General features: G+C 46.0%; 1 protein-coding gene across 4 annotated transcripts in view; it reads left to right on the plus strand.

The window, feature by feature from the left end:
* The first annotated feature begins 7,731 nt into the window (after nt 1-7,731).
* Nucleotides 7,732-23,603, plus strand: part of NCAPH (non-SMC condensin I complex subunit H) — a 42,812-nt gene continuing 26,940 nt past the window's right edge. Inside the window, exons 1-6 of one of the 4 annotated variants that reach the window (XM_030827743.1) lie at nt 7,732-7,793; nt 13,829-14,081; nt 14,237-14,327; nt 14,952-15,044; nt 15,362-15,500; nt 16,295-16,419. In XM_030827743.1, coding sequence (XP_030683603.1) covers nt 7,775-7,793; nt 13,829-14,081; nt 14,237-14,327; nt 14,952-15,044; nt 15,362-15,500; nt 16,295-16,419 — 720 coding nt within the window. In that variant the 5' untranslated portion in view covers nt 7,732-7,774. The remainder of the gene's footprint in view (nt 7,794-13,828; nt 14,082-14,236; nt 14,328-14,951; nt 15,045-15,361; nt 15,501-16,294; nt 16,420-23,603) is intronic. The other 3 variants (XM_030827745.1, XM_030827746.1, XM_030827747.1) reach the window with 3 other exon arrangements.

Raw genomic sequence — 23,603 nt, forward strand, 5'->3', positions numbered from 1 at the left:
CAAAAGTGTTTATTTTTCAGATATATCAGTGGTATATGTGACCTTCACCTTGCCAGTGGGGGCTATGATGAGACACCTTAAGGAATGTGTGAGGTGGTCATGAGGATGGGCCTAATGACCCTGCAGGGCCTAGTCAAGGATGGGTCATCTGAGGTTTTCTTCTGCTAACTTTCATCATGACGCAAAGAAGGTCCAGGGAAACGGATGTTATGGGAGGATCTTGCTGCTCAGGAGGTGAGATCCAGAGGGGTACTGTGAAGTTGTGTTTTTGTATCAACACTGGAAGTGAGAGAACCAGAGAATACCTTTATTCCAGCTTATTCCTTTTTGTGATTGACTTCCAGTATGTTCCTTGTGAATTGGTTTCCTTGTTGAACTGTTAGCTTAATTCTCATCCGAGCTGGTGGCACTTCATTTTATCCCAAATACTGTGATGGGCAACTTCTCATATTTTAGGATCTAATTTTTCAAACCTTCACTATTTTGAAAACATAACCAAGGCCGGGCACGGTGGCTCACGCCTGTTAATCCCAGCACTTTGGGAGGCCGAGGTGGGTGTATCACCTGAGTTCAGGAGTTCAAGACCACCCCGGGCAACATGGTGAAACCCCGTCTCTGCTAAAATACAAAAAATTAGCCGGGCATGGTGGCGCGTACCTGTAGTCCCAGCTACTTGGGAGGCTGAGGCATGAGAATCACTTAAGCCCCAGTGGTAGAGGTTGCAGTGAGCCGAGATCGCACCACTACACTTCAGCTTGGGCTACAGAGTGAGAATCTGTCTCAAAAAAAATATATGTATATATATATATAAAACCAAGATGTTTACATTCCGTTTTCTTAATTTAGCCCTATTTTCATATGACAATAGAGTTTTTATGCATCTGAAAAAACTACTTAATTTATTCGCATTGATTCACAAATATTAAGTCAATAGTAACCTGTCTCATAGTTGAGATAATATATTTACTATAATAATGAAATGGCTAACATCTGATGACCTTTTTAGTGAGTGGAGGCAACATTATAAAGGCCTTCACAAGGACAGTCTTTTTGGGGGCTCTGAGATGAACAATTACTTTGTTTCTTGTGGGGAGCCACTTGTTAAGTGTAAAGAAGGTTTAGCTGCCATGTTTAGCTGTGCTTTTTCTGTCTGGTCATGCCTCCTTTGTATTTTTATTTTTTTTCAAAAATGACAAAGGGATTACTTGAATCGTGTTTGTGGTTTTGAAAGAGGGATCATCACAATCCAGGCTCATTGCCAGGTTTGTATAGGAAAGGATTGGGAAGCAGTCCAACTCTAAAATTGTGATTCTAGAGATATAATTGGTGTATTTTTCCCTTTTTTCAAAACCATGGGATGCTGAGGAGGAGTGCTAAGAAATGCAACTATAGTTATGGGTGTGGTTGTTTTGGAAACGCCAATGCTGTTCTATCTGCACTGCCAAGAAGATCTGCTGGGGAGGGTAACCTGTCCCCACTGAACTTGACCTCAGCAGGGATCAGATGCTGGCCATTACGGGCTTCAGTCATAGAATACACACCCTCTCCTCCAGCAAAAATAAATTTAAAATGTCCCAAAGCCGGGTGCAGTGGCTCACACCTGTAATCCCAGCACTCTGGGGAGGCTGAGGTGGGCAGATCACACGAGCCCAGGAGTTCAAGACCAGCCTGGGCAACATGTCGCGATCCCGTCTCTACAAAAAATTAGCTGGGCATGGTGGTGTACACCTGTGGTCCCTGCTACTCTGGAGGTTGAGGCGGAAAGACTGCTTGAGCCCAGGAGGTCAAGGCTGTAGTGAGCTATGATAGTGTCACTGTGCTCCAGCAACCTGGGCAAAAAAGTGAGACTATGTCTCAAAAATAAATAAATAAATAAATAAAATTAAAAAAAAATAAGTTTCCCAGAAGCTGATGCCAGTCAATAGTTGGGGCTCCTAGTGCACAATAGCTACTGTGTTCCTATGTTGCCTGCATCTGTCAGGTACTGCTTTCAATGCAAGATGCAATCATGGTTGGTTCCCTGCTGGTGGGATTTTGGTGTTTTAGGAACATCCATATACTTTTTGTTTAGAAAATTATTTGCTGATGTTTTAAGTTAAAGTCAATAAAGGAGGCTATTTTCTGTATACATTGGAATCTATGCAGTAACACACTCAGCAGATCAGCATTCTCACATGCCTGTTCCCAAGAAGTTCATGTTACCCTGATAGCTCCATTCGGTACATCCTGGTATTTCTCAGTGTACTTGGAACTAGTCTGCCTTGTGGTTTCCCAGTGGCATGGCCAGTAGCCAGAAAAGAATAAGCAACATCTAGGTGATTAATTTTCATGGTGCCCAAACCAAAATATCAGCCAAATTAGAAGATCTTAGTAGTTGCAAACAACGTGCATAAACTCTAAAAGTCTTTTCAGGTAGAAAGAAGGTGGTATGATTTCTAGGAGTGCATGGTTGTTTCTAGTCTAATAGATAAAAAAGAAAATAAAGGCCGGGCGTGGTGGCTTATGCCTGTAATCCCAGCACTTTGGGAGGCCGAGGTGAGCGGATCACTTGAGGTCAAGAGTTTGAAATCACCTGGCCAACATGGCGGAACTGCGTCTCTACTAAAAGTTTAAAGAAATTTGCCGGGTGTGGTGGCGCACGCCTGTAATCCCAGCTACTCAGGAGGCTGAGGCAGGAGAATCGCTTGAACCCGGGAGGCAGAGGTTGCAGTGAGCCGAGATTGCGCCACTGCACTCCAGCCTGGGTGACACAGCGAGACTCTGTCACAAAAAAAAAAAAAAAAAAAAAAGAAAACATAAAGTTATAAGAGTGAGCAGATGATTACAAAGGGAGCAGTCAGCAAAACTTGGGTGGAGCAGAGGGTGCAAGAAAGAGTATTAAAAAAAAGAAAAAACACACAAAAAAACAAGTAGTAATGGAAAGAACAGACCTGTAGTGCTCTGGGAATACTTTTACAATTAAAGAGGAAACCTCTCCAGATAGGAAGCTAAGCTTTATTCTAAAACAAAACCTGGCTAGCCCCCAGGATACAACAGCAGTTATAGTAATGGGAATGCTTAATGTTCACTGAGCTTTGCCAGTGTTCAGGACACTGTTCCGATGGCTTTACATCTGGTAACTCATTTAATCTTCATACTATAACCCCATGAAGTGGGCCCTTCATCCCCTCCATTTTACATATGAGGAAACTGAGGCGCAGAAAGGGTACACAACTTCCCCAAGGTCACGTAGCTAGTGGCAGAGCCTGGAAGAAACTATCTGCCATTGCAACTTTTCAGCTTGGTCTTGGAAATAAAACAAGATGTAGGGGTTAAAGGGCTTTGAGAAGCAAAAAGCACTATATTTTAAAAGATGGTATGTTACTGTTTAGAAATTCTAGAAGACAGAAATTGTTGGTTCTTAGCCCAGTCTTAAGGAGGTCAGGAATTTCATATCACATGCAAAAATTAAAGGCATTTGCGCCGGGCGCAGTGGCTCACGCCTGTAATCCCAACACTTTGGGAGGCTGAGGTGGGCGGATCACCTGAGGTTGGAAGTTCGAGACTAGCCTGACCAACATGGAGAAACCTTGTCTCTACTAAAAATACAAAATTAGCTGGGCATGATGGTGCATGCCTGTAATCCCAGCTACTCGGGAGGCTGAGGCCTGAGAATCACTTGAACCCAGGAGGCAGAGGCTGTGGTGAGCCGAGATGGCGCCATTACACTCCAGCCTGGGCAACAAGAGTAAAACTCCGTCTCAAAAAAAAAAAAAAAAGGCATTTGCTTAGAGGCCAAAATGAACACAAAGCCATTTCAACTACGTGCCTACTGAGTCCCAGTGACTTGATGGTTTCTATCACAGACTACATCATTATATAAGCCAGCCGCAGGCTGGAAAGTCAGGGCAAATTTGAAGCCAAAAGATTGCTTGTTCAGGTAGCCAATGGATAACACTATTGTTTCTCACCTAAACTAAGGCAGTTTCCCATTTATTTGGGGGAAGTAGAATCTCCGTGAAGAGTAAAATGGGGTGGGGAAGGAAGACGACACCAGCTCTGCTTTTCTGGCAGCCTAGGATTAGTGGAGGAACTTTAACTACTTTACTTTTGCACAAACAGAGGTATTGAGCTTTGTACACCACTGATATCAGTGATAAATCATTCACTGTTCTTTATTTATTATTATTATTTTTTTGAGATGGAGTCTTGCTCTGTCGCCCAGGCTGGAGTGCAGTAGCACCATCTTGGCTCACTGTAAGCTCCGCCTCCTGGGTTCATGCCATTCTCCTGCCTCAGCCTCCCAAGTAGCTGGGACTACAAGTGCCTGCCACCACGCCAGGCAATTTTTTTTTTTTTTGTATTTTTAGTAGAGACAGGGTTTCACTGTGTTAGCCAGGATGGTCTCGATCTCCTGACCTTGTGATCTGCCCGCCTCGGCCTCCCAAAGTGCTGGGATTACAGGCTTAAGCCACCATGCCCGGCCAAATCATTCACTGTTTTGGCACCTTTCACAGCCCTAAAAACAAAACAAAGATGGCATTCAGAGCAGGAGGTGAAAGACCCGCCTGCATAAGGCAGCCCTGGCCCAGAGAGACACTGGGCATAGAGCTGGCTTTGCCTTCCTGCACGTGAAGCTGGAAGCAGCTCAGGTGGCTCCATTATTCCCACAGAACAGCCTCAAGGCTCACCTAGTGGGTCACTTAGTAGCTTTCCTCCCCCAGGGCTTCCAAGCTGTCCTTCAGAGGCTCCTGATTCAGTGTATCACCTCCTAACCCTTGCTGCTCTTATGTACACATGAAATCCAGAGGATCACACTTGTCCCAATGCCCTCCCTCAGATGCATTCAGCAGAGAGAACAAGTGAGGGAGATGACAGGGACCCTAGTATATACTGAGCAAGTCCAGTGCAGGGGATACTGCCTTCCCCATTTTATAGATGGGGAAGAAAATGGGGCCCAGAGAGGTTAACGTGCCCAACCCAGGATTTAAAATTGTCTTCCAGCTGTACTCATTGAATACATATTTAAGTACTTGCTATGTCCAGGGCCAGCACCAGGCCATGGGAAAACCACAGTGAGCAGATATGGCTTCATCCTCATGGAGCTGACAGTCTATGTAGGAGACAGACATGAAATAGTCACCCTAGTGCACGGAAAATTGCAGCTGTGACAAGTTCTCCTGAAGCCTCCAGTATGGAGAGTTGTATGTATCAGGGAAGGTCTCCTTAAGGAACCTGAGGGGAGTAGAAACCTGACTGGAGCTACAGGGGTTAAGATGGGGATGAAGAGGATCCTAGCTAGAGGAGTGTGTGTGTGCAGAGGCCTGGGGGTAGGAGCAGCTGTGATGAGAGGAATCTGAAAAAAGGCCAGGGCAGCTGGAGGGCAGGGAGCAAGGGGAGCAAGGTCCCTGAGGAGGCTGGAGAGGCTGCAGGGGTGGGGAGGCAGGCAGGAAGACCCTTCCAGGGCCTTGTAGGACGCTTAGAGGTTCCCAGGCTGGTGGAACCCCTGAAGTGTTATACTTCCGGGAGGAAGTGGTGGGGGACAAGTGGGAGTGACAGCTCAGATTTGGACTCTGCATACACTACTCAGGGACTGAGGGCGGGCCAGAGCAGACCAGTGAGAAGGTAATGTGGATGGAAGGAGAAAGGCAGGATTGGCGATTTTTAGGAGGTGAAAATAGCTTGCTTGATAATGGATTGTGTGGGGAGAGAAAGGGAGGGAGTCCCCCAGGATGACTCCTGGGTGCTGATTTGGGTTCTTGGGTGGCTGATGGTATCATTTACTGAGATAAACAGTGTCAACAGGCCGGGCGCGGTGGCTCACGCTTGTAATCCCAGCACTTTGGGAGGCCGAGGCGGGCAGATCACGAGGTCAGGAGATTGAGACCATCCTGGCTAACACAGTGAAACCCCGTCTCTACTAAAAATACAAAAAAAATTAGCCGGGCTTGGTGGCAGGTGCCTGTAGTCCCAGCTACTCGGAGAGGCTGAGGCAGGAGAATGGCGTGAACCCGGGAGGCGGAGCTTGCAGTGAGCCGAGATTGCGCCACTGCACTCCAGCCTGGGCGACAGAGCAGGACTCCATCTCAAAAAAAAAAAAAAACAGTGTCAACCCGTTTTCTCTAACCCACACAGTCTTACACTGAAGATTTGAAGGTGGTCACTAGAAGAACAAGTTTATACGAACAACAGATAGGCTTAAAAAGTGGTTTTCAGCCAGGTGCAGTGGCTCGTGCCTATAATCCCAGCATTTTGAGAGGCCAAGGCAGGTGGATCACCTGAGGTCAGGAGTTCAAGACCAGCCTGACCAACATGGTGAAACCCCATCTCTACTAAAAATACAAAAATTAGCTGGGTGTGGTGGCAGGCGCCTGTAATCCCAGCTATTCAGGAGGCTGAGGCAGGAGAATCGCTTGAACCCGGGAGGTGGAGATTGCAGTGAGCTGAGATTGTGCCATTGCACTCCAGCCTGGGCAACAAAGCAAGACTCTGTCTCAAAAAAAAAAAAAAAAAGTGGTTTTCAACAATGGGTGGCACTTTTTGATTGCCAAAATGAGTGACAGCACTGATGGCATTTAGTGGGCAAATGGTGTCACAGAGGCTTAAGAGCCCACAAAGAGGGCAAACATCCTATCATGCCAAGAATTGTTTCACCCTGAATGCCAACAGTGCCCTTGAAGAGAAACACTATAAAAGATGCCAGATATGAGAGTTACAAGAAATTCTAGGATGTGCTAGGGATATTCCAGGGAATCACCCTGGCCTTTACTCCCATAATTCAATCCTTAGGGTTACATGAAACTGGGGACAGATGGCATTTTATGCTTATTTCGTTTTTTCGACCTTTATTTTTTTTTTTGAAGGGTGGGGGGTGTTTCCAGGAAGCTATTCACACGAATCTGAATAAAACGATGGCCTTCATCTTATATTTTATACTATATTAAATGTACATTTTGTACTATATTAAATGTATATATAGCATTTTTGCATCAGTTCTTCCCCACCTGGACTGCTCATTCCCACGTAGGCTCCCGCTCCCCTCCGTCCCTCTCCCCTGAGGTTTTCAGCGTTTTGCTGCCCACAGAGCACAGATCTCTACGGGAAATAAACCTCATTTTCTTGATCATCTGCCTCCCCATTAGAAAGTAAATTCCACGGGCTGAGCGCGGTGGCTCACGCCTGTAATCCCAGCACTTCGGGAGGCCGAGGTGGGCGGATCACCTGAGGTCAGGAGTTCGAGACCTGCCTGGCCAACATGGTGAAACCCCCCCCCCCCCCCCCCGTCTCTACTAAAAACACAAAAATTGGCCGGGCGTGGTGGCAGGCGCCTGTAATCCCAGCTACTCGGGAGGCTGAGGCAGGAGAATCGCTTTAACCCAGGAGGCAGAGGTTGCAGTGGGCCGAGATCGCGCCACTGCACTCCAGCCTGGGGGACAAGAGCTAGACTTCGTCACAAAAAAAAAAAAAAAAAAAAGAAAGTAAATTCCACGAAAGACGGGCCTTGCTCGCCCTGCTCGACGCTGGGTCCCCAAGCCCAGTCCTGCACCTAGTGCTCGAAAGGAGGGGGTTTTCATACTATTTCGGGGCGGGGGGGGGGTGCACCGACCCCAAGAAGCCCAATCAGACCGGGTCCTCAACCCAGAACTCCTCACGCTGGCGCCGCCCGCGGAGGCCCGAGGTGGTCTGCGCAGGCGTGCTGCTGGCCCCGCCCGCCGGCGACGTCACGCGGCCGTTACGCCGCTCAGGCGTCTCGACGCGCGCAATTTAAAACCAGCTCAGGAGACGTCAAGGCAAGATGGGACCTCCCGGCCCAGGTGAGCCGGGCGGTCGGGAGGCGCGGCGGGAAGGGCCCCGAGCGAAGCAGTACTTCGGGCGGGCAGGGCTGGCGGGCTGGCCTGGGCGGGGAGAGAGGATATGCTCAGCCCGGGTCTTGGCCCTGCGGCCGACAGCAGAGGCCGGTGCGGGGGGAGGGGAGGGCCGGCGCGGGGCGGGCGGAACTTGTGCGCTCAGCCAACCAGAAAGCGGCTTCGGCCGGTGTCGGAGCGCGCGCGGGCCCTGCCTCACACTCCTCAGTTCCCGGGCGGGCGGTGGGGCGGCCTCCTCCCTGGGCTCCTAAAGCGTGCTCGGTGTCTCTCCATTAAAATGGTGATTTTCCTGGAACAGACGTTATTTTCAGGGCTTTGGAAGCGACGTGGTTACCGTTGTATGCTTAGCATGCATGCATTTATTTTTGCATCTATTCAAAAGTACTGAGCTCTCCCGTTGGGCGAACAAAACTGATAATATCTCTATACTGTTGGAGTTAGGGAGACAGACAGTAAACAAAAGAAATAATTACACATGAGGCTGAGTGCTGTGATTGAGTATAGCAGAGTGGGGGTGGCTCCGCTAGGGGTTCAGGGAGGATCTTTAGGCAGATACTAGGGAACGTATTTCAGACAGAAATAGCAAGTACAAAAATGAGGCAGGGAAGAGCCTGGCCTGGCCTAGGACCTGAACAGAACATTGTGACCAAGCTTAGTGAGGCCTGACACGTAGGCAGGGTCTGGAGGCCTTGGGTAAGAGATTTGGAAATTGAGTTACATTTTGGACATGGTATGTGTGACTTACCGGAGAGAGACTCAGGTGAAGGGATCTATAATCACTTAGATGAGAATTTGGCTCTCAGGGGAGTTATGTGGACCACTCAGGGAAGTGACCCATGGATTGAGAAATAAATTTGGATACCATTATCATATAGGCCATTAGACCATAAAACCATGGGAACAAGTGAGAACACTAGGAAGGCCCTGCACATCTAGGACCAACATTTAGAAGCTGGATAGAGAAGGATGAGCTGGAAAAACTCAAAAGACAATGTTATAGGAAGAAGCCAAGAGTGTTTCAACAAGGAAGGGACTGTCAGCTGTTTCAAATGCTGCTGGATTCCAAGAGAAAGGCCAGAAAATGACCATAGGGTTTAGGCAACATGGAAGTTGTAGATGATCACGAAAAGATAGTTCTCATGAAGTTGGAATAGGAACCAGACCAGAGTGGGTTGAAAAATGAGTGGGAAATGAGGAAGTATACATAGGAAGTGTCTTTGAGCTCAGTAACCATCGGTTGAATGAATGGATGCATAATATCAAAGGCAAGGAGAGAAACCACGGGAAAAAGATTCGGAGAATTAAAGCATGCCTCTAATTCCAAGTTTAGTTTCTCTCTTAGACAAGGTTCTCCTTCAGTGCTTCCTATTTCTGTTAAGGTATCTTCTCCAAAGGTCCAGCTTCCTTCCTTAGCCTGTAGCCTACTGTGCTTACATCCAAATGCTGTCCTCACAAGTCCTCTTGATTCCATTTCTAAAAATGTCTCTTGCCTCCTCCCTTCCTATTTTTACTTTGTTTTTTGTTGTTGTTGTTTTTTTTTTTGAGATGGAGTCTCCCTCTATCACCCAGGCTGGAGTGCAGTGGCGCAATCTCGGCCCACTGCAAGCTCTGCCTCCCAGGTTCACGCTATTCTCCTGCCTCAGCCTCCCAAGTAGCTGGGACTACAGGCTCCTGCCACCACGCCCAGCTAATTTTTTGTATTTTTAGTAGAGACGGGGTTTCACCGTGTTGGGATGGTCTCGATCTCCTGACCTCGTGATCTGCCTGCCTCAGCCTCCCAAAGTGCTGGGATTACAGGCGTGAGCCACCGCGCCTGGCCTATTATTTTTTAGAGACAGGGTCTTGCTGTGTTGCCCAGGCCGGGGTACTTGGCTATTGACAGGTGCTGTCCTTGCTCACTGCAGCCTCGCTGAGCACAAGCAGGCTTAGCCTCCTGAGTAGCTGGAACCACAGATGCCTGGCAAAGTACCCCACTTCTCAATACCACCTATATCTTTCTAATTCACTCCCTCGTTCCCTGACTCCAACAACCTTTTTTTTTTTTTTTTTTTTTTTGAGACAGAGTCTTGCTCTGTCCCCCAGGCTGGAGTGCAGTGGCTTGATCTTGGCTCACTGCAACCTCTGCCTCCTAGCTTCAAGCAATTCTCCTGCCTCAGCCTACCGAGTAGCTGGGATTACAGACATGCGCCATTACACCTTGCTAATTTTTGTATTTTTAGTAGAGACGGGGTTTTGCCTTGTTGGCCAGGCTGGTCTCGAACTCCTGACCTCAAGTGATCTCCCACCTTGGCCTCCAAAGTGCTAGGATTACAGGCATGAGCCACTGCGCCCAGCCTTGTTTTTACTTCCTATTTTACTGAAAAAAAAAAAAGCAAACAAAAGGGAACATCCCCAAGTCTGCCATTGCACCTGCTCACTGCCTGCATCTGTGCCTGTGCCTCTGTCTTTTCTCCTGTTGCCGAGGATGGGCTCTCTGTGCTCTCTACAAAGGCAACCCCTTTACCTACTTGAGTACTTTGTTCAGCAAATTTTACCTTTTATTTTGGATGGTCACTGTGATAGGCTGAATAACACTTGCCCTAAAGGTGTCCAGAACCTGTGAATATGTTATCTTACATGGTAAGAGGGACTTTGCACATGTGATTAAGTTAAGGCTGTTGAGAAGGGGAGACTATCATGGATCATCTGGGTGGGCCTAGTTTAATCACAGTGGTCCTTATAAAAGGAAGGTCGTTGGGGCAGAGTGAGAGCAGATGTGATGACAGAACAAGAGGTTAGAGTGATGGGGGGACAGTGAGCCAAGGAATGTAGGCAGCTCTGAAGCTGCAAAAGGCAAGGAACAGATCCTCCCGTCAAAGCCTCCAGAATGAGTGTAACCCTCTACAACTGCAAGAGAACACATATACATGTGTGGTTTTGTTTTTGTTTTTGTTTTTTGAGACGGAGTCCCACTCTGTCACCCAGGCTGGAGTGCAGTGGTGTGATCTCGACTCACAGCAAGCTCCACCTCTTGGGTTCATTCCATTCTTCTGCCTCAGCCTCCCGAGTAGCTGGGACTACAGGCACCCGCCACTGCGCCTGGCTCATTTTTTGTATTTTTAGTAGAGACGGGGTTTCACTGTGTTGGCCAGGATGGTCTCGATCTCCTGACCTCATGATCTGCTCGCCTCGGCTTCCCAAAGTGCTGGGATTACAGGCGTGAGCCACCACACCCGGCCACATGTGTGTTTAAACCGCTAGGTTTGTGGTCATTTGTGACAGCAGCCATAGAAAACTAATACAATCTCTTTGCTTCATTCTTTCTACCATGCTGAGGTTTTTTTTGTTTTTTTTTTGTCTTAAAAATTCCTCACTTCCCTTTCAAGTCTCACCCTCTCATTTCTCTTCACCCTTTTACAGTAGAAGTCCTTGGGCTGGGCGTGGTGGCTCACGCCTGTAATCCCAGCACTCTGGGAAGCCAAGACAGGCAGATCACGAGGTCAGGAGTTCGAGACCAGCCTGGCTAACACTGAATCCCTGTCTCTACTAAAAACACAAAAAATTAGCTGGGTGTGGTGGCGGGCGCCTGTAGTCCCAGCTACTGAACCCAGGAGGCAGAGTTGCAATGAGCTGAGATCCCGCCACTGCACTCCAGCCTGGGCGACAAAGCAAGACTGTGTCTCAAAAAAAAAAATAAAAAAAGTCCTTGAACACCTTGTCATCGTTTGCTGTCTCCAGTTTCTCTTCTCCCATCTTCTCTTGAACCATTCCAGTTCAGCTTTCTCCCTTACTACTGTAGGAAAACTGTTTTTGTCAAGATCACTAGTAACCCTAGGTTCTAAATCCAATGATCAGTTCTCAGTCCTCATCTACATAGTTTATCACATCCTCCTCCCCTAAAAATACTTTCTTCACTTGGCTTTTAGAATGCCACATTCTCTTGATTTTCTCCCCACCTCACTAGTTGCACATTTCCCAGCTCTTTTGCTGGTTTCTCCTTTATTTTTACTTATTTTTTTTTTTTTTTTGTGACAGAGTCTCATTCTGTTGCCCAGGCTAGAGTGTAGTGGCGTGATCTTGGCTCACTACAGCCTCTGCCTCCCAGGTTCAAGCGATTTTCCTGCCTCAGCCTCCCGAGTAGCTGAGATTACAGGCGCCCACCACCACGCTCAGCTGATTTTTGTATTTTTAGTAGAGACAGGGTTTCACCATGTTGGCCGGGCTGGTCTCGAACTTCTGACCTCATGTGATCCGCCTGCCTCAGCCTCCCAAAGTGCTTTCCTGCTCTTTAAACCTTTTTTTTTTTTTTTTGAGACGGAGTCCTGCTCTGTCGCCCAGGCTGGAGTGCAGTGGCGCAATCTTGGCTCACTGCAAGCTCCGCCTCCCGGGTTCACGCCATTCTCCTGCCTCAGCCTCTCCGAGTAGCTGGGACTACAGGCGCCCGCCACCATGCCCGGCTAATTTTTTGTATTTTTAGTAGAGACAGGGTTTCACCGTGGTCTTGATCTCCTGACCTCGTGATCCGCCCGCCTCGGCCTCCCAAAGTGCTGGGATTACAAGCGTGAGCCACCGCGCCCGGCCTCTTTAAACCTTTAAAGTGTTCCTCTACTCAGTTATTTAGTGATCTCATCTAGTATTATGGCTCTGAATACCCTTTACATGCTGATGACTTCCCAGTGTGTGTATCTCATCTGGAACTTTCCCTAAATTCTGGGATTAGATACCCACCTGTCTAACCCAGGTTAATAAGCATCTTTTTTTTTTTTTGAGACGGAGTTTCACTCTTGTTGCCTGGGTTGGAGTGCAATGGCACAATCTTGGCTCAGTGCAACGTCCGTCTCCCGGGTTCAAGCGATTATCTCGTTTCAGCCTCCTGAGTAGCTGAGATTACAGGCATTCACCGCCACGCTCAGCTCATTTTTGTATTTTTAGTAGAGACAGGGTTTCACCATGTTGGCCGGGCTGGTCTCGAACTCCTGACCTCAGGTGATCCACCCACCTCGGCCTCCCAAAGTGCTGGGATTACAGGCATGAGCCACTGTGCCTGGTAGCCCAGGCTGTTTCTTAACTCCTGGCCTCAAGGGATCCTCCCACCTCTGCCACCCAAAGGGCTAGGATTACAGGGATGAGCTACCATGTCCAGCCTTTTTTTTTTTTTTGGTTGTTATCTTTTAAGTTAAGAGACTAAGCTAGTTTTCTTGAAAACTGTCCTGCATTCTAGATTTGTCTGTTTCCTTGTGATATCATTTAACTTGTTCCTCGACCCCTTGTATTTCTTACAAACCAGAAGTTAAAGCTCTAAAGTTCTTTGGTTAAATTTAGGTTAAACATGTTTGGTGGAAATATTTCCTGGGTGATGCTATGAATTTCACATTGTGTCACATGAAGAGATGAGTAACTTTCAGATTGATTTTTAGTGAGGCTACATTTGACTGGTTAATATGGTGACTGGTAGAGTTTTTATTGTAAAATACATTTTTCCCTTTGTAGTTAGCAAATAATCTGGATGATTCTTTGGAACATTCTATTTGTTTTACATGTTTATGTTGTTTTTTCTCTGTCTGCTTGCCAAGATATGGAGGAACTGGGATTAGAGCCCAGCCTGTCTGACTCTATAGCCCATACCTCACCCTTGTCTCAGCGTCTGTCTCTCTTTTGTCTTACCTGGCATGATGGGTTATGTATGTCTGTTGTCCAGTTTGTGAGCTTATCAGAGGCAGCAACATTATATCATCCATCTTTATATCCGTGCAGTACTTAAATTCACAATAGCTGCAGAGTGGATATTTGTCCCAGATTAGCAAAGAAGCATCAGAAACCTATGGCCTCCTCCCTGCACCTCCAAGAAACCCAAACTCTAGAGGTTCTAGCCATTAAGTATTAGAGTTGGAGAAGATCTCAGTGGACAGTGTGTGGTGAACCTCCACCTCTGTGACAGGCTCAAGTCTTCTTTGGATATAGGAAATGTTCTCTTGAAGGTTTCTTGAGCAAGAATTTTGTTCCAGCACTGCCAGCCACAATGAATAACTCTTCTTCAGCGACCCGAGGACACCCCCACAGTGCCTCCTCTCCTTCAGAGCGGGTGTTCCCAATGCCCCTGCCCAGGAAGGCGCCTCTCAATATTCCTGGCACCCCAGTCCTCGAAGACTTTCCTCAGAATGACGATGAGAAGGAGCGGCTGCAGCGGAGGCGCTCAAGGGTCTTTGATCTGCAGTTCAGCACCGACTCACCTCGCTTATTGGCCTCCCCCTCCAGCAGGTGAGGGGCTCCTGGGCTGGTTCTCCTTGAGGCGGCCGCCTTGATGTGGGCTGCGTAGGTCCAGGCATCTCCACTAAACTTCATGGGTCTAGGTTTTGAAAATTTAAACTATCATGGATTCTTGCCAGAGTTGTTTGTTTTTGTTTTCCATTTAGGAGTATTGACATTTCAGCTACTATCCCCAAGTTTACAAACACGCAGATTACGGAACATTACTCCACGTGTATCAAACTGTCCACTGAAAATGTGAGTATCTGCTGGTTTATTATTGAAGATGTGATCCCTTGATCACAGGGGAAATCCAGCTATCTTGTTTCTGTAGGGAATGCACAATTAATGATGATAATTCTCCAGTGAGTCATCTTAGTGCTGGTGGTTTCCACCGGTAATGCTGGTGGTTTTACTGTTTCCTCTGGACCTGTGGTGCACCTCCTGAGAGGCTGCCAGCTATCTGCCTGCCGTGTATCTAGAAGGGCAGCATGGCGCATGAGTTAATAGTAGAGTTCTGGAGCTAGCCTGAGTTGGAGGCTACATGCTTCTAAGCTGTGTGTGAGCCACCCAACCGTTTTGCTTCCGTGTCCTCTCTGGAGAATGGGGGTACTGCCTGCCTCATGAAGTTGTTTGAAGGGTGAGTCCCTTTGTGTGCAGTGCTTAGAGTAGGGCCTGCACACTGAGCATTCATTCCCTAGCCTTGAACATGAGGACATGCCTGTGAGGATTTGGCTCTTGACAAGTGTTTTTGGGAAGAGAGATCAGTGACAATACGTGGGTATTCCTATGTAAAGACTTAGCTTCCTCTGTTAAAAGAGGCATTATTTACATGAGTCTAGGCTATAAATAACAATCCTTTCTGCAATTTTCTGTTTTCAGAAAATCACTACCAAGAATGCTTTTGGTTTGCACTTGATTGATTTTATGTCAGAGATTCTTAAACAGAAAGACACCGAACCAACCAACTTTAAAGTAAGAAGGATGTCCACTTTCTCTTGCATCTGAATTAAATGATGATGATTTCTACTACTGGGCATAACACAGTTGAATTCTGCAAATACGTGAGAGACTTCTCATTTAGATGTTATGTTAGTTAATTTACTTTCTTTTCCTAAACTGATGAAATACAGAGAGAATATATATTCTGTTTATTCCCTATCAGTCATAGAGGGATCTTTGTCATTGCTTCCTTGGGGCAAGTAAATATTTTGTGAAGCTTGCTGTGTTTTACCTGTTCAGAAGTTCTTTTTTGTGCATCTTTGTGAGTGTAGCTCTGATCGTTTGACTAGGTGGCTGCGGGTACTCTGGATGCCAGCACGAAGATCTATGCCGTGCGCGTGGATGCTGTCCATGCCGATGTATACAGAGTCCTTGGGGGGCTGGGCAAAGATGCACCATCTTTGGAAGAAGTGGAAGGCCATGTTGCTGGTAGGTGGGTAGGGATCTGGATTTAAGTGGCTCTTTTTAGGGCATACCAGGTAGTTACTTGAGTAATATACTAGAAGAAGGTCACAAGAAATCAGTGATCTCATTTTATTGAAGACAGGGCATTTTTAGAACCATATATGGTCTTACATGAGAAGATACTCAAACACTAAAGTTACATTTCCTTGAAAAAGAGAAGGGCCTTATAAAAGCATTTATATTTTATTTAGGCCAGGTTGTGTAAACATCACCAACTAAGGAACTTCTGATCTGGGAGTCTTTGGAAATGGACTTGCATGAGAAACCAAATCTAAGAGTTTGGTTTCTCCATAAGTTGCAGATTAAATATGCTTGATGTTTTGAGAGAACTGCATGTTTTTTTTGTTTGGTTGGGGTTGGAGTTGTTTTTTTTTTTGAGACGAGGCTCACTTTGTCACCCAGGCTGGTGTGCAGTGGTGCGATCTTGGCTCACGGCAGCCTCTGGCTCCCAAGTTCAAGTGATCCTCCTGCCTCACCACCCCAAGTAGCTGGGACTACAGGTGTGCATCTCCATGTCTGGCTAATTTTTGTACTGTTTTGTAGAGACGGGGTTTTGTCATGTTGGCCAGGCTGGTCTTGAACTCCTGAGCTCTAGCGATCCATCTGCCTCAGCCTCCCAAAGTGCTAGGATTACAGGCATGAGCCACCACACCCGGCCTCACATGTTTAAATTACGACAGGTTTTGAAGAACTTGAGCTGGTAAGTTCACATGCTTCAAAGCAGCCCTTACAGTACGCAATTGTATTTCTCCTTTTAGATGGAAGTGCTACTGAAATGGGAACAACCAAAAAGGCTCCAAAGCCAAAGAAGAAGCACTTACACAGAACCATTGAGCAGAATGTAAACAACCTCAATGTCTCCGAAGCAGATCGGAAGTGTGAGGTGAGGAACTGTGTGCGCAGTGTGGTTTCTGACTAATTCAGAACCTTAGGGGCTGAGACTTGGCAGGGCTAAGGCTGCCTTGCTGGTATGTGCCTGTTTAAGTCTAAGGGAGTAAAACATTCAACTGATATCTCTGCATTATCATCTTTTAGCTTGACAGTAAAGACTAAAAGTAAGTCTCTCAGTGTTTCAGAATGATTGAGAAGGAAGAGACTGCAAATTGCTGAGAAATCTAATTGATAAAAAATTAATTTTATTTCCTAGTATATGTAGCAGTGGTTACGTTAGCTAACATTTAATGTACACATAGTGAGCACCATGTGCTTCCTTAAACCTGTAACCTGTGTTAACTCATTTAATCCTCACAACATTCTTGTATCATTTTAGGAAGAGGTAACTGAGGCACAATGACTTGCCCAAAACGACACATCTAGTAAGTGAGCTAGAAGTTGAAGCTAAGTGGTCTAACTCCAGAATCCTAGCTTTAAATCATCTATCTAGCAAATCCTAAAGAATCTGCTTAAACAAATGGTACTGGAGGCCTCATCTATAATTAGCACAGTTAATTTAAAGCAAACAGGTATTACTACAATTTTATTTTTTAATTCTGGCATTAAAAACATTGTTTCAGTGAACATTGTAATGCATATTATCTTTGCACTCGTATAGGAGAATATCTGTAAGAAAATTCTGAGACATGGATTTTAAGTTGCCCTCAAAAAAAAGGTACTAATTTACTCTCCCACTAGCAGTAGATTAGATTACTTCTCTCTCTTACCTCCACAACATTCATAAATGGTAATTAAGGTCACAAAATTGGAATTGGTCACCAAGGAAATGAATGTATGTGAGAAGAAGACTGGGAGTTCCTTTTCCCCAATCTTAGGAGTTCAGAGAGCTGAAGAAACATCCAGTGGGTAGGAAGAAAACCAGAAGAGCGTGGTATCCAAATGAGAAAATATTTCAGGGAGTGGGGAATGATCAACCATGCCAAATGTGGCAACCTGAGGCCACTAATGAGCTTGGAGTGGGGGCCCCTCTGGAACTCAAGCTCAGACCTCCAGGGAAGGACTTGGCTGGTGCTAGTGTCCCTGAGTTTGAGGGAGGGGATTGTGTGCCCAGCACCCAGACCCTGGAGCGGGGGCATGCTGGCTGGTGCTGGTGTCTCAATAAGGCTGGTTCTGTGAGTGTGAAAATCTGCCAGTGGGGTTCAGCTGCTGCTACAGGTGGGCTCTGCTGCAGCCGGGGTGGGACACTGCTGGGTGACGTTCTCCTAACATGCAGCCTGCAGAAAGGAGCAAGTGCCTTCTCTCCCTTGGAGTCTGTAGTCTCCCTCTAGTGCCCCTTCTTGGTAGAGCCTAACAGGGAGCTGCTGGCAAAGCTGAATGTCCCAGATCCCGCATCACAGCCGAGGAGAGAGGGTAGGCTTAGAGCTGAGAGGCAGTAGCTTAGTAACTGGCACATGGTGAAGTGTCATGAGGATTACTGACAAAAGACTTGAGTGGGGAGAGAGAGAGATATGTATAGAGAAAGTGAAAACAAATATGCAGAATGCTACCCATTGGGGAATCTAAGTAGAAGCTTTACAGAGATTCATATTACTGTTTCAACATTCTTGTGGATCTGAAATTTTTTTATGATAAATGGGAGGAAAGGACTCAAAACACTTGAATATAGGTAGTTATTTTGAAGAGTTTTGGTATAATTTGGAGCAGAGTACTGGGATAGCAAATGGAGGGAAAAGTAAAGCCAAGAGTTTTGATTTTGTTTTTGAATGGGAGAAATGACAGCATATTTTGTTGATGACAGCAGTCTAGTGGAGAAGGGATTATTGATGATGCAGCAGAAAGGAGAATTGCCAGGGTGATGTCCATGCATAGGTGAGAGGGAAGGGAATGGACAGCACAGGTTGGGCTCGGCTGACAGGGGTGGTGTTTGGGTGCACTCATGGGGGAGCCTTCTGGATACTGTCTTAAAACAGGAAGCCAGGTCATCAGCTTACAGTGAGGATAGGGGAGGAAGGCACTGGGGGCGTGAGGAGGGGAAAGGGTAGGAAAGAGTCCTCTAGGAGGTGGGCGAGTACATGAACTTGGGAGATATGGTGTGACTGTCAGACAACTTAGGGTCTACTTGAGGGTAGTGGCAGATGGATATAAAGTGAGGTCAGCCAGCATGATTTTGTGTCTTTCTCCAGCCGTGAATAGCTGTGTGGGTACAATCATGGAGTAGGCAGAAAGTTGGGTTTAATATGGGATCCTGTTGAGCTGAGTGAATGGACACAGCTGGAAAGGGACACTGGAGGTGAGTGCATGTGTAAAGGTGTGGTTGCATTCACTGCTCAGGGAATTTTACCTCGGAAGAGAGGGGAATGAGGGGCAGTGGAAAGTAATATAATCAGTAGATTGTAGGCCTGGTGGGGTCAAAGACTTCTTGGTGTTGGGGACAAGAAGGGGTGAGCTGGAAATGTAGGAGGTGGTTGCCAGAGAGGGGCTCTTAGAATTGAGCATATGGAGAGGTTGCAGTCATGGTTAATGACTCAACTCAGAGCAGGCAAGGGAGCAAATGGCAGAGGCGGGGTAGGGGTCTTACTAGGCTGTCTTGGTGTCTTACTTGGCTGTCTTGGAGTCCTGGGTTTCTTAGGATGAAGGAGACCATTGAAGGAGAGGATATCAACCAAGAGGCAGTGTCCTGGATGGATCAACATATGGATATTGAAATCAATAAGAGCTACACCAGGAATAAATTTGGAGACTAGTAATGAGCCATAAACTAATACTAAGATCTTCCGAGAAGAAGGGCAGGTTGTGACCTGGGGATTGGAAGATGACTGCAACACAGATGGGCAGACAGTGGCAAAGGCTGATATTGTATTCAGAGCTAGGGCATTAGAAATTGGGAGGGAGGATAGTTGGATGCTGCAGTCACCTGGCCCACCTGTAGGCCACTGGTTTGAAGGCTGTGAAGAGAAAGCAGCCACTGCAGAGGCCCGCAGGGGAAGCATATCCTCAGGCTGGTACCATGTCTCAATTGGAGCAGTGCCTCTCAGCCTGTTTTTTATCACTTTTGCCTCTTCAGACCCATTTACACATTTTGTGCCTACTCCTTCCCCTTGAAATGAAATACTAAGGAATAAGATTTTGTCAGATAGGGTGGAGGTTTGGATAGGCAAACATTATTGTAATATCTAAGATTTTTTCCACCTTGCCTCTAGGAAACAGTTTTCACCCATTGAGAGTGAAATGAGAACTCCATTGAGAATATATAAACAAGTAGGTGGAGATAATCCTCAGGAACTAAGTGGGCGATAGAGAGAATTTTGCTGATGACTGAGTCTGGAGGGCCCTGAGGAAATACCAGTTTTTGAGGAGGAGTGGGAGATGGGGGCTGTGGTGGGGTGGGAGGTGACATCAGAGTTCTATAGATCTTAGAGTCCAAGAAATGTAGAATTGTGGGTATCTTGGATCTTTTTGTATAATTAATAAATAAGCCAGATAAAGGGCACCAGTGAGATGAATGCCAGTGTTCTTACAGCAGATGGTAGTGGTAAGACTGAGTGTGCAAGGGGCTAGGGAGGTGGGGCCTTGCCATGCCCACTCTGAGTGGTGAGGTGAGCGGGGCTTTGCTGTGCACGGGCAGGGAGGGGCCAGAGGAAGGAGAGTCATTGAGAATGAGGCCTAAGAGGGAGGGGAGAGGCGAGAGTGGCTGGCTCTTGTGGGGAGAGGGAGTTGTATCTTTTCCTTATGTGTGTGTCAGCATTAATTGTGGGTGATGTGTGTAGCATATCACCATGTTTAAAGACCTTGACATAGGCCAGGTGCGGTGCTTAGCTGTGTGACCTGGGAAGAGGTGTGAATCTCACTGTCATATACTATAAAAAATGGGGAACGCTGGCCCCACTCACATCTCGGTTTTATATTAGTGAATCCATTTATGTCAAAGTCTCTCTTTTTTTTTTTTTTTTTTTTTTTGAGACAGAGTCTTGCTCCGTCACCCATGCTGGAGTGCAGTGGCGCTATCTCGGCTCACTGCAAGCTTCACCTCCCGGGTTCACGCCATTCTCCTGCCTCAGCCTCCCGAGTAGCTGGGACTACAGGCACCCGCCACCATGCCCGGCTAATTTTTTGTATTTTTAGTAGAGATGGGGTTTCACCGTGTTAGCCAGGATGGTCTTGATCTCCTGACCTTGTGATCCGCTGCCCGCCTCAGCCTCCGAAAGTGCTGGGATTACAGGTGTGAGTCACCGCACTCGGCCTATGTCAAGGTCTTTAAACATGGTGATATGCTACACACATCTGAAGAGGTATTATTTATTAGTCGTAGGGATCCAGAAAGCCCTTTCTACCTTCCCTTCCCTCCCCCAGTTCTCCTTGTTTTTTCCCCTTCCCAAATAATCTGGAATTTATCTTACTGTCATTCTTTTTTTTTTTGAGACGGGGTCTGGCTCTGTGGCCCAGGCTGGAGTACAGTGGCACGATCTTGGCTCACTGCAACCTCTGCCTCCCCGGTTCAAATGATTCTCGTGCCTCAGCCTCCCATGTAGCTGGGACGCACCACCATGCCCAGCTAATTTTTTTTGTATTTTTAGTAAAGATGGAGTTTCACCATGGTGACCAAGCTAGTCTCGAACTCCTGATCTCAAGTGATCTGCCTACCTGGGGCTCCCAAAGTGCTGGGATTACAGACATGAGCCACCGCTCCTGGCCCTTACTGTCATTCTTGCTTTTGATTCTATAGTGAAATGTTCAAATCAATCAGGGATTACTAAGTACGGGATGTTTGGAAATTCTGTTTTGTAGTCATCTTCTTTCTTACCAGGTAATCTCAATTCTGGGAGCCTGAGGAAAACGGACTATTTCCCAGGCCTGCATTAGCTTTTCCCATGATTATAAAGAGAAAAGGAGAGAGCAGCAAGTAGGGCTGAATACTGTCATGAAGAAATGCCAAATACTCCAATCCTGGAAAGCTTTTTTTGCTCTGTAAGTTGCTGTAAACTTGTAATCATCAAGAGTATGGAAGATAAACAAGAATGCTTGTGATTTTTGTACATTGATTTTGTATCCTGAGACTTTGCTGAAGTTGCTAATCAGCTTAAGGAGATTTTGGGCTGAGACAGTGGGGTTTTCTAGATATACAATCATGTCATCTGCAAACAGGGACAATTTGACTTCCTCTTTTCCTCATTGAATCCCCTTTATTTCCTTCTCCTGCCTGATTGCCCTGGCCAGAACTTCCAACACTATGTTGAATAGGAGTGGTGAGAGAGGGCATCCCTGTCTTGTGCCAGTTTTCAAAGGGAATGCTTCCAGTTTTTGCCCATTCAGTACGATATTGGCTGTGGGCTTGTCATAGATAGCTCTTATTATTTTAAGATACGTCCCATCAATACCTAATTTATTGAGAGTTTTTAGCATGAAGCGTTGTTGTATTTTGTCAAAGGCCTTTTCTGCATCTATTGAGATAATCATGTGGTTTTTGTCTTTGGTTCTGTTTATATGCTGGATTAAATTTATTGATTTGCGTATGTTGAACCAGCCTTGCATCCCAGGGATGAAGCCCACTTGATCATGGTGTATAAGCTTTTTGATGTGCTGCTGGATTCAGTTTGCCAGTATTTTATTGAGGATTTTTGCATCAATGTTCATCAAGGATATTGGTTTCTCTTTTTTGGTTATGTCTCTGCCAGGCTTTGGTATCAGGACGATGCTGGCCTCATAAAATGTGTTAGGGAGGATTCCCTCTTTTTCTATCGATTGGAATAGTTTCAGAAGGAATGGTACCAGTTCCTCCTTGTACCTCTGGTAGAATTCGGCTGTGAATCCATCAGGTCCTGGACTCTTTTTGGTTGGTAAGCTATTGATTATTGCCACAATTTCAGAGCCTGTTATTGGTCTATTCAGAGATTCAACTTCTTCCTGGTTTAGTCTTGGGAGGGTGTATTTGTCGAGGAATTTATCCATTTCTTCTAGATTTTCTAGTTTATTTGCATAGAGGTGTTTGTAGTATTCTCTGATGGTAGATTGTATTTCTGTGGGATCGGTGGTGATACCCCCTTTTTCATTTTTTATTGCATCTATTTGATTCTTCTCTCTTCCTCTTTATTAGTCTTGCTAGCGGTCTATCAATTTTGTTGATCTTCTCAAAAAACCAGCTCCTGGATTCATTAATTTTTTGAAGGGTTTTTTGTGTCTCTATTTCCTTCAGTTCTGCTCTGATTTTAGTTATTTCTAGCCTTCTGCTAGCTTTTGAATGTGTTTGCTCTTGCTTTTCTAGTTCTTTTAATTGTGATGTTAGGGTGTCAATTTTGGATCTTTCCTGCTTTCTCTTGTGGGCATTTGGTGCTATAAATTTCCCTCTACACACAGCTTTGAACGTGTCCCAGAGATTCTGGTATGTTGTGTCTTTGTTCTCATTGGTTTCAAAGAACATCTTTATTTCTGCCTTCATTTCATTATGTACCCAATAGTCATTCAGGAGCAGGTTGTTCAGTTTCCATGTAGTTGAGCGGTTTTGAGTGAGTTTCTTAATCCTGAGTTCTAGTTTGATTGCACTGTGGTCTGAGAGACAGTTTGTTATAATTTCTGTTCTTTTACATTTGCTGAGGAGAGCTTTACTTCCAACTATGTGGTCAATTTTGGAATAGGTGTGGTGTGGTGCTGAAAAAAATGTATATTCTGTTGATTTGGGGTGGAGAGTTCTGTAGATGTCTATTAGGTCCACTTTGTTTAGAGCTGAGTTCAATTCCTGGATATCCTTGTTAACTTTCTGTCTCGTTGATCTGTCTAATGTTGACAATGGGGTGTTAAAATCTCCCATTATTATTGTGTGGGAGTTTAAGTCCCTTTGTAGGTCACTCAGGACTTGCTTTATGAATCTGGGTGCTCCTGTGTTGGGTGCATATATATTTAGGATAGTTAGCTCTTCTTGTTGAATTGATCCCTTTACCATTATGTAATGGCCTTCTTTGTCTCTTTTGATCTTTGTTGGTTTAAAGTCTATTTTATCAGAGACTAGGATTGCAACCCCTGCCTTTTTTTTGTTTTCCATTTGCTTGATAGATCTTCCTCCATCCCTTTATTTTGAGTCTATGTGTGTCTCTGCACGTGAGATGGGTTTCCTGAATACAGCACACTGATGGGTCTTGACTCCTTATCCAGTTTGCCAGTCTGTGTCTTTTAATTGGAGCA

Source organism: Nomascus leucogenys, chromosome 14, assembly GCF_006542625.1.
Source record: "Nomascus leucogenys isolate Asia chromosome 14, Asia_NLE_v1, whole genome shotgun sequence".
NCBI lineage: Eukaryota > Metazoa > Chordata > Mammalia > Primates > Hylobatidae > Nomascus > Nomascus leucogenys.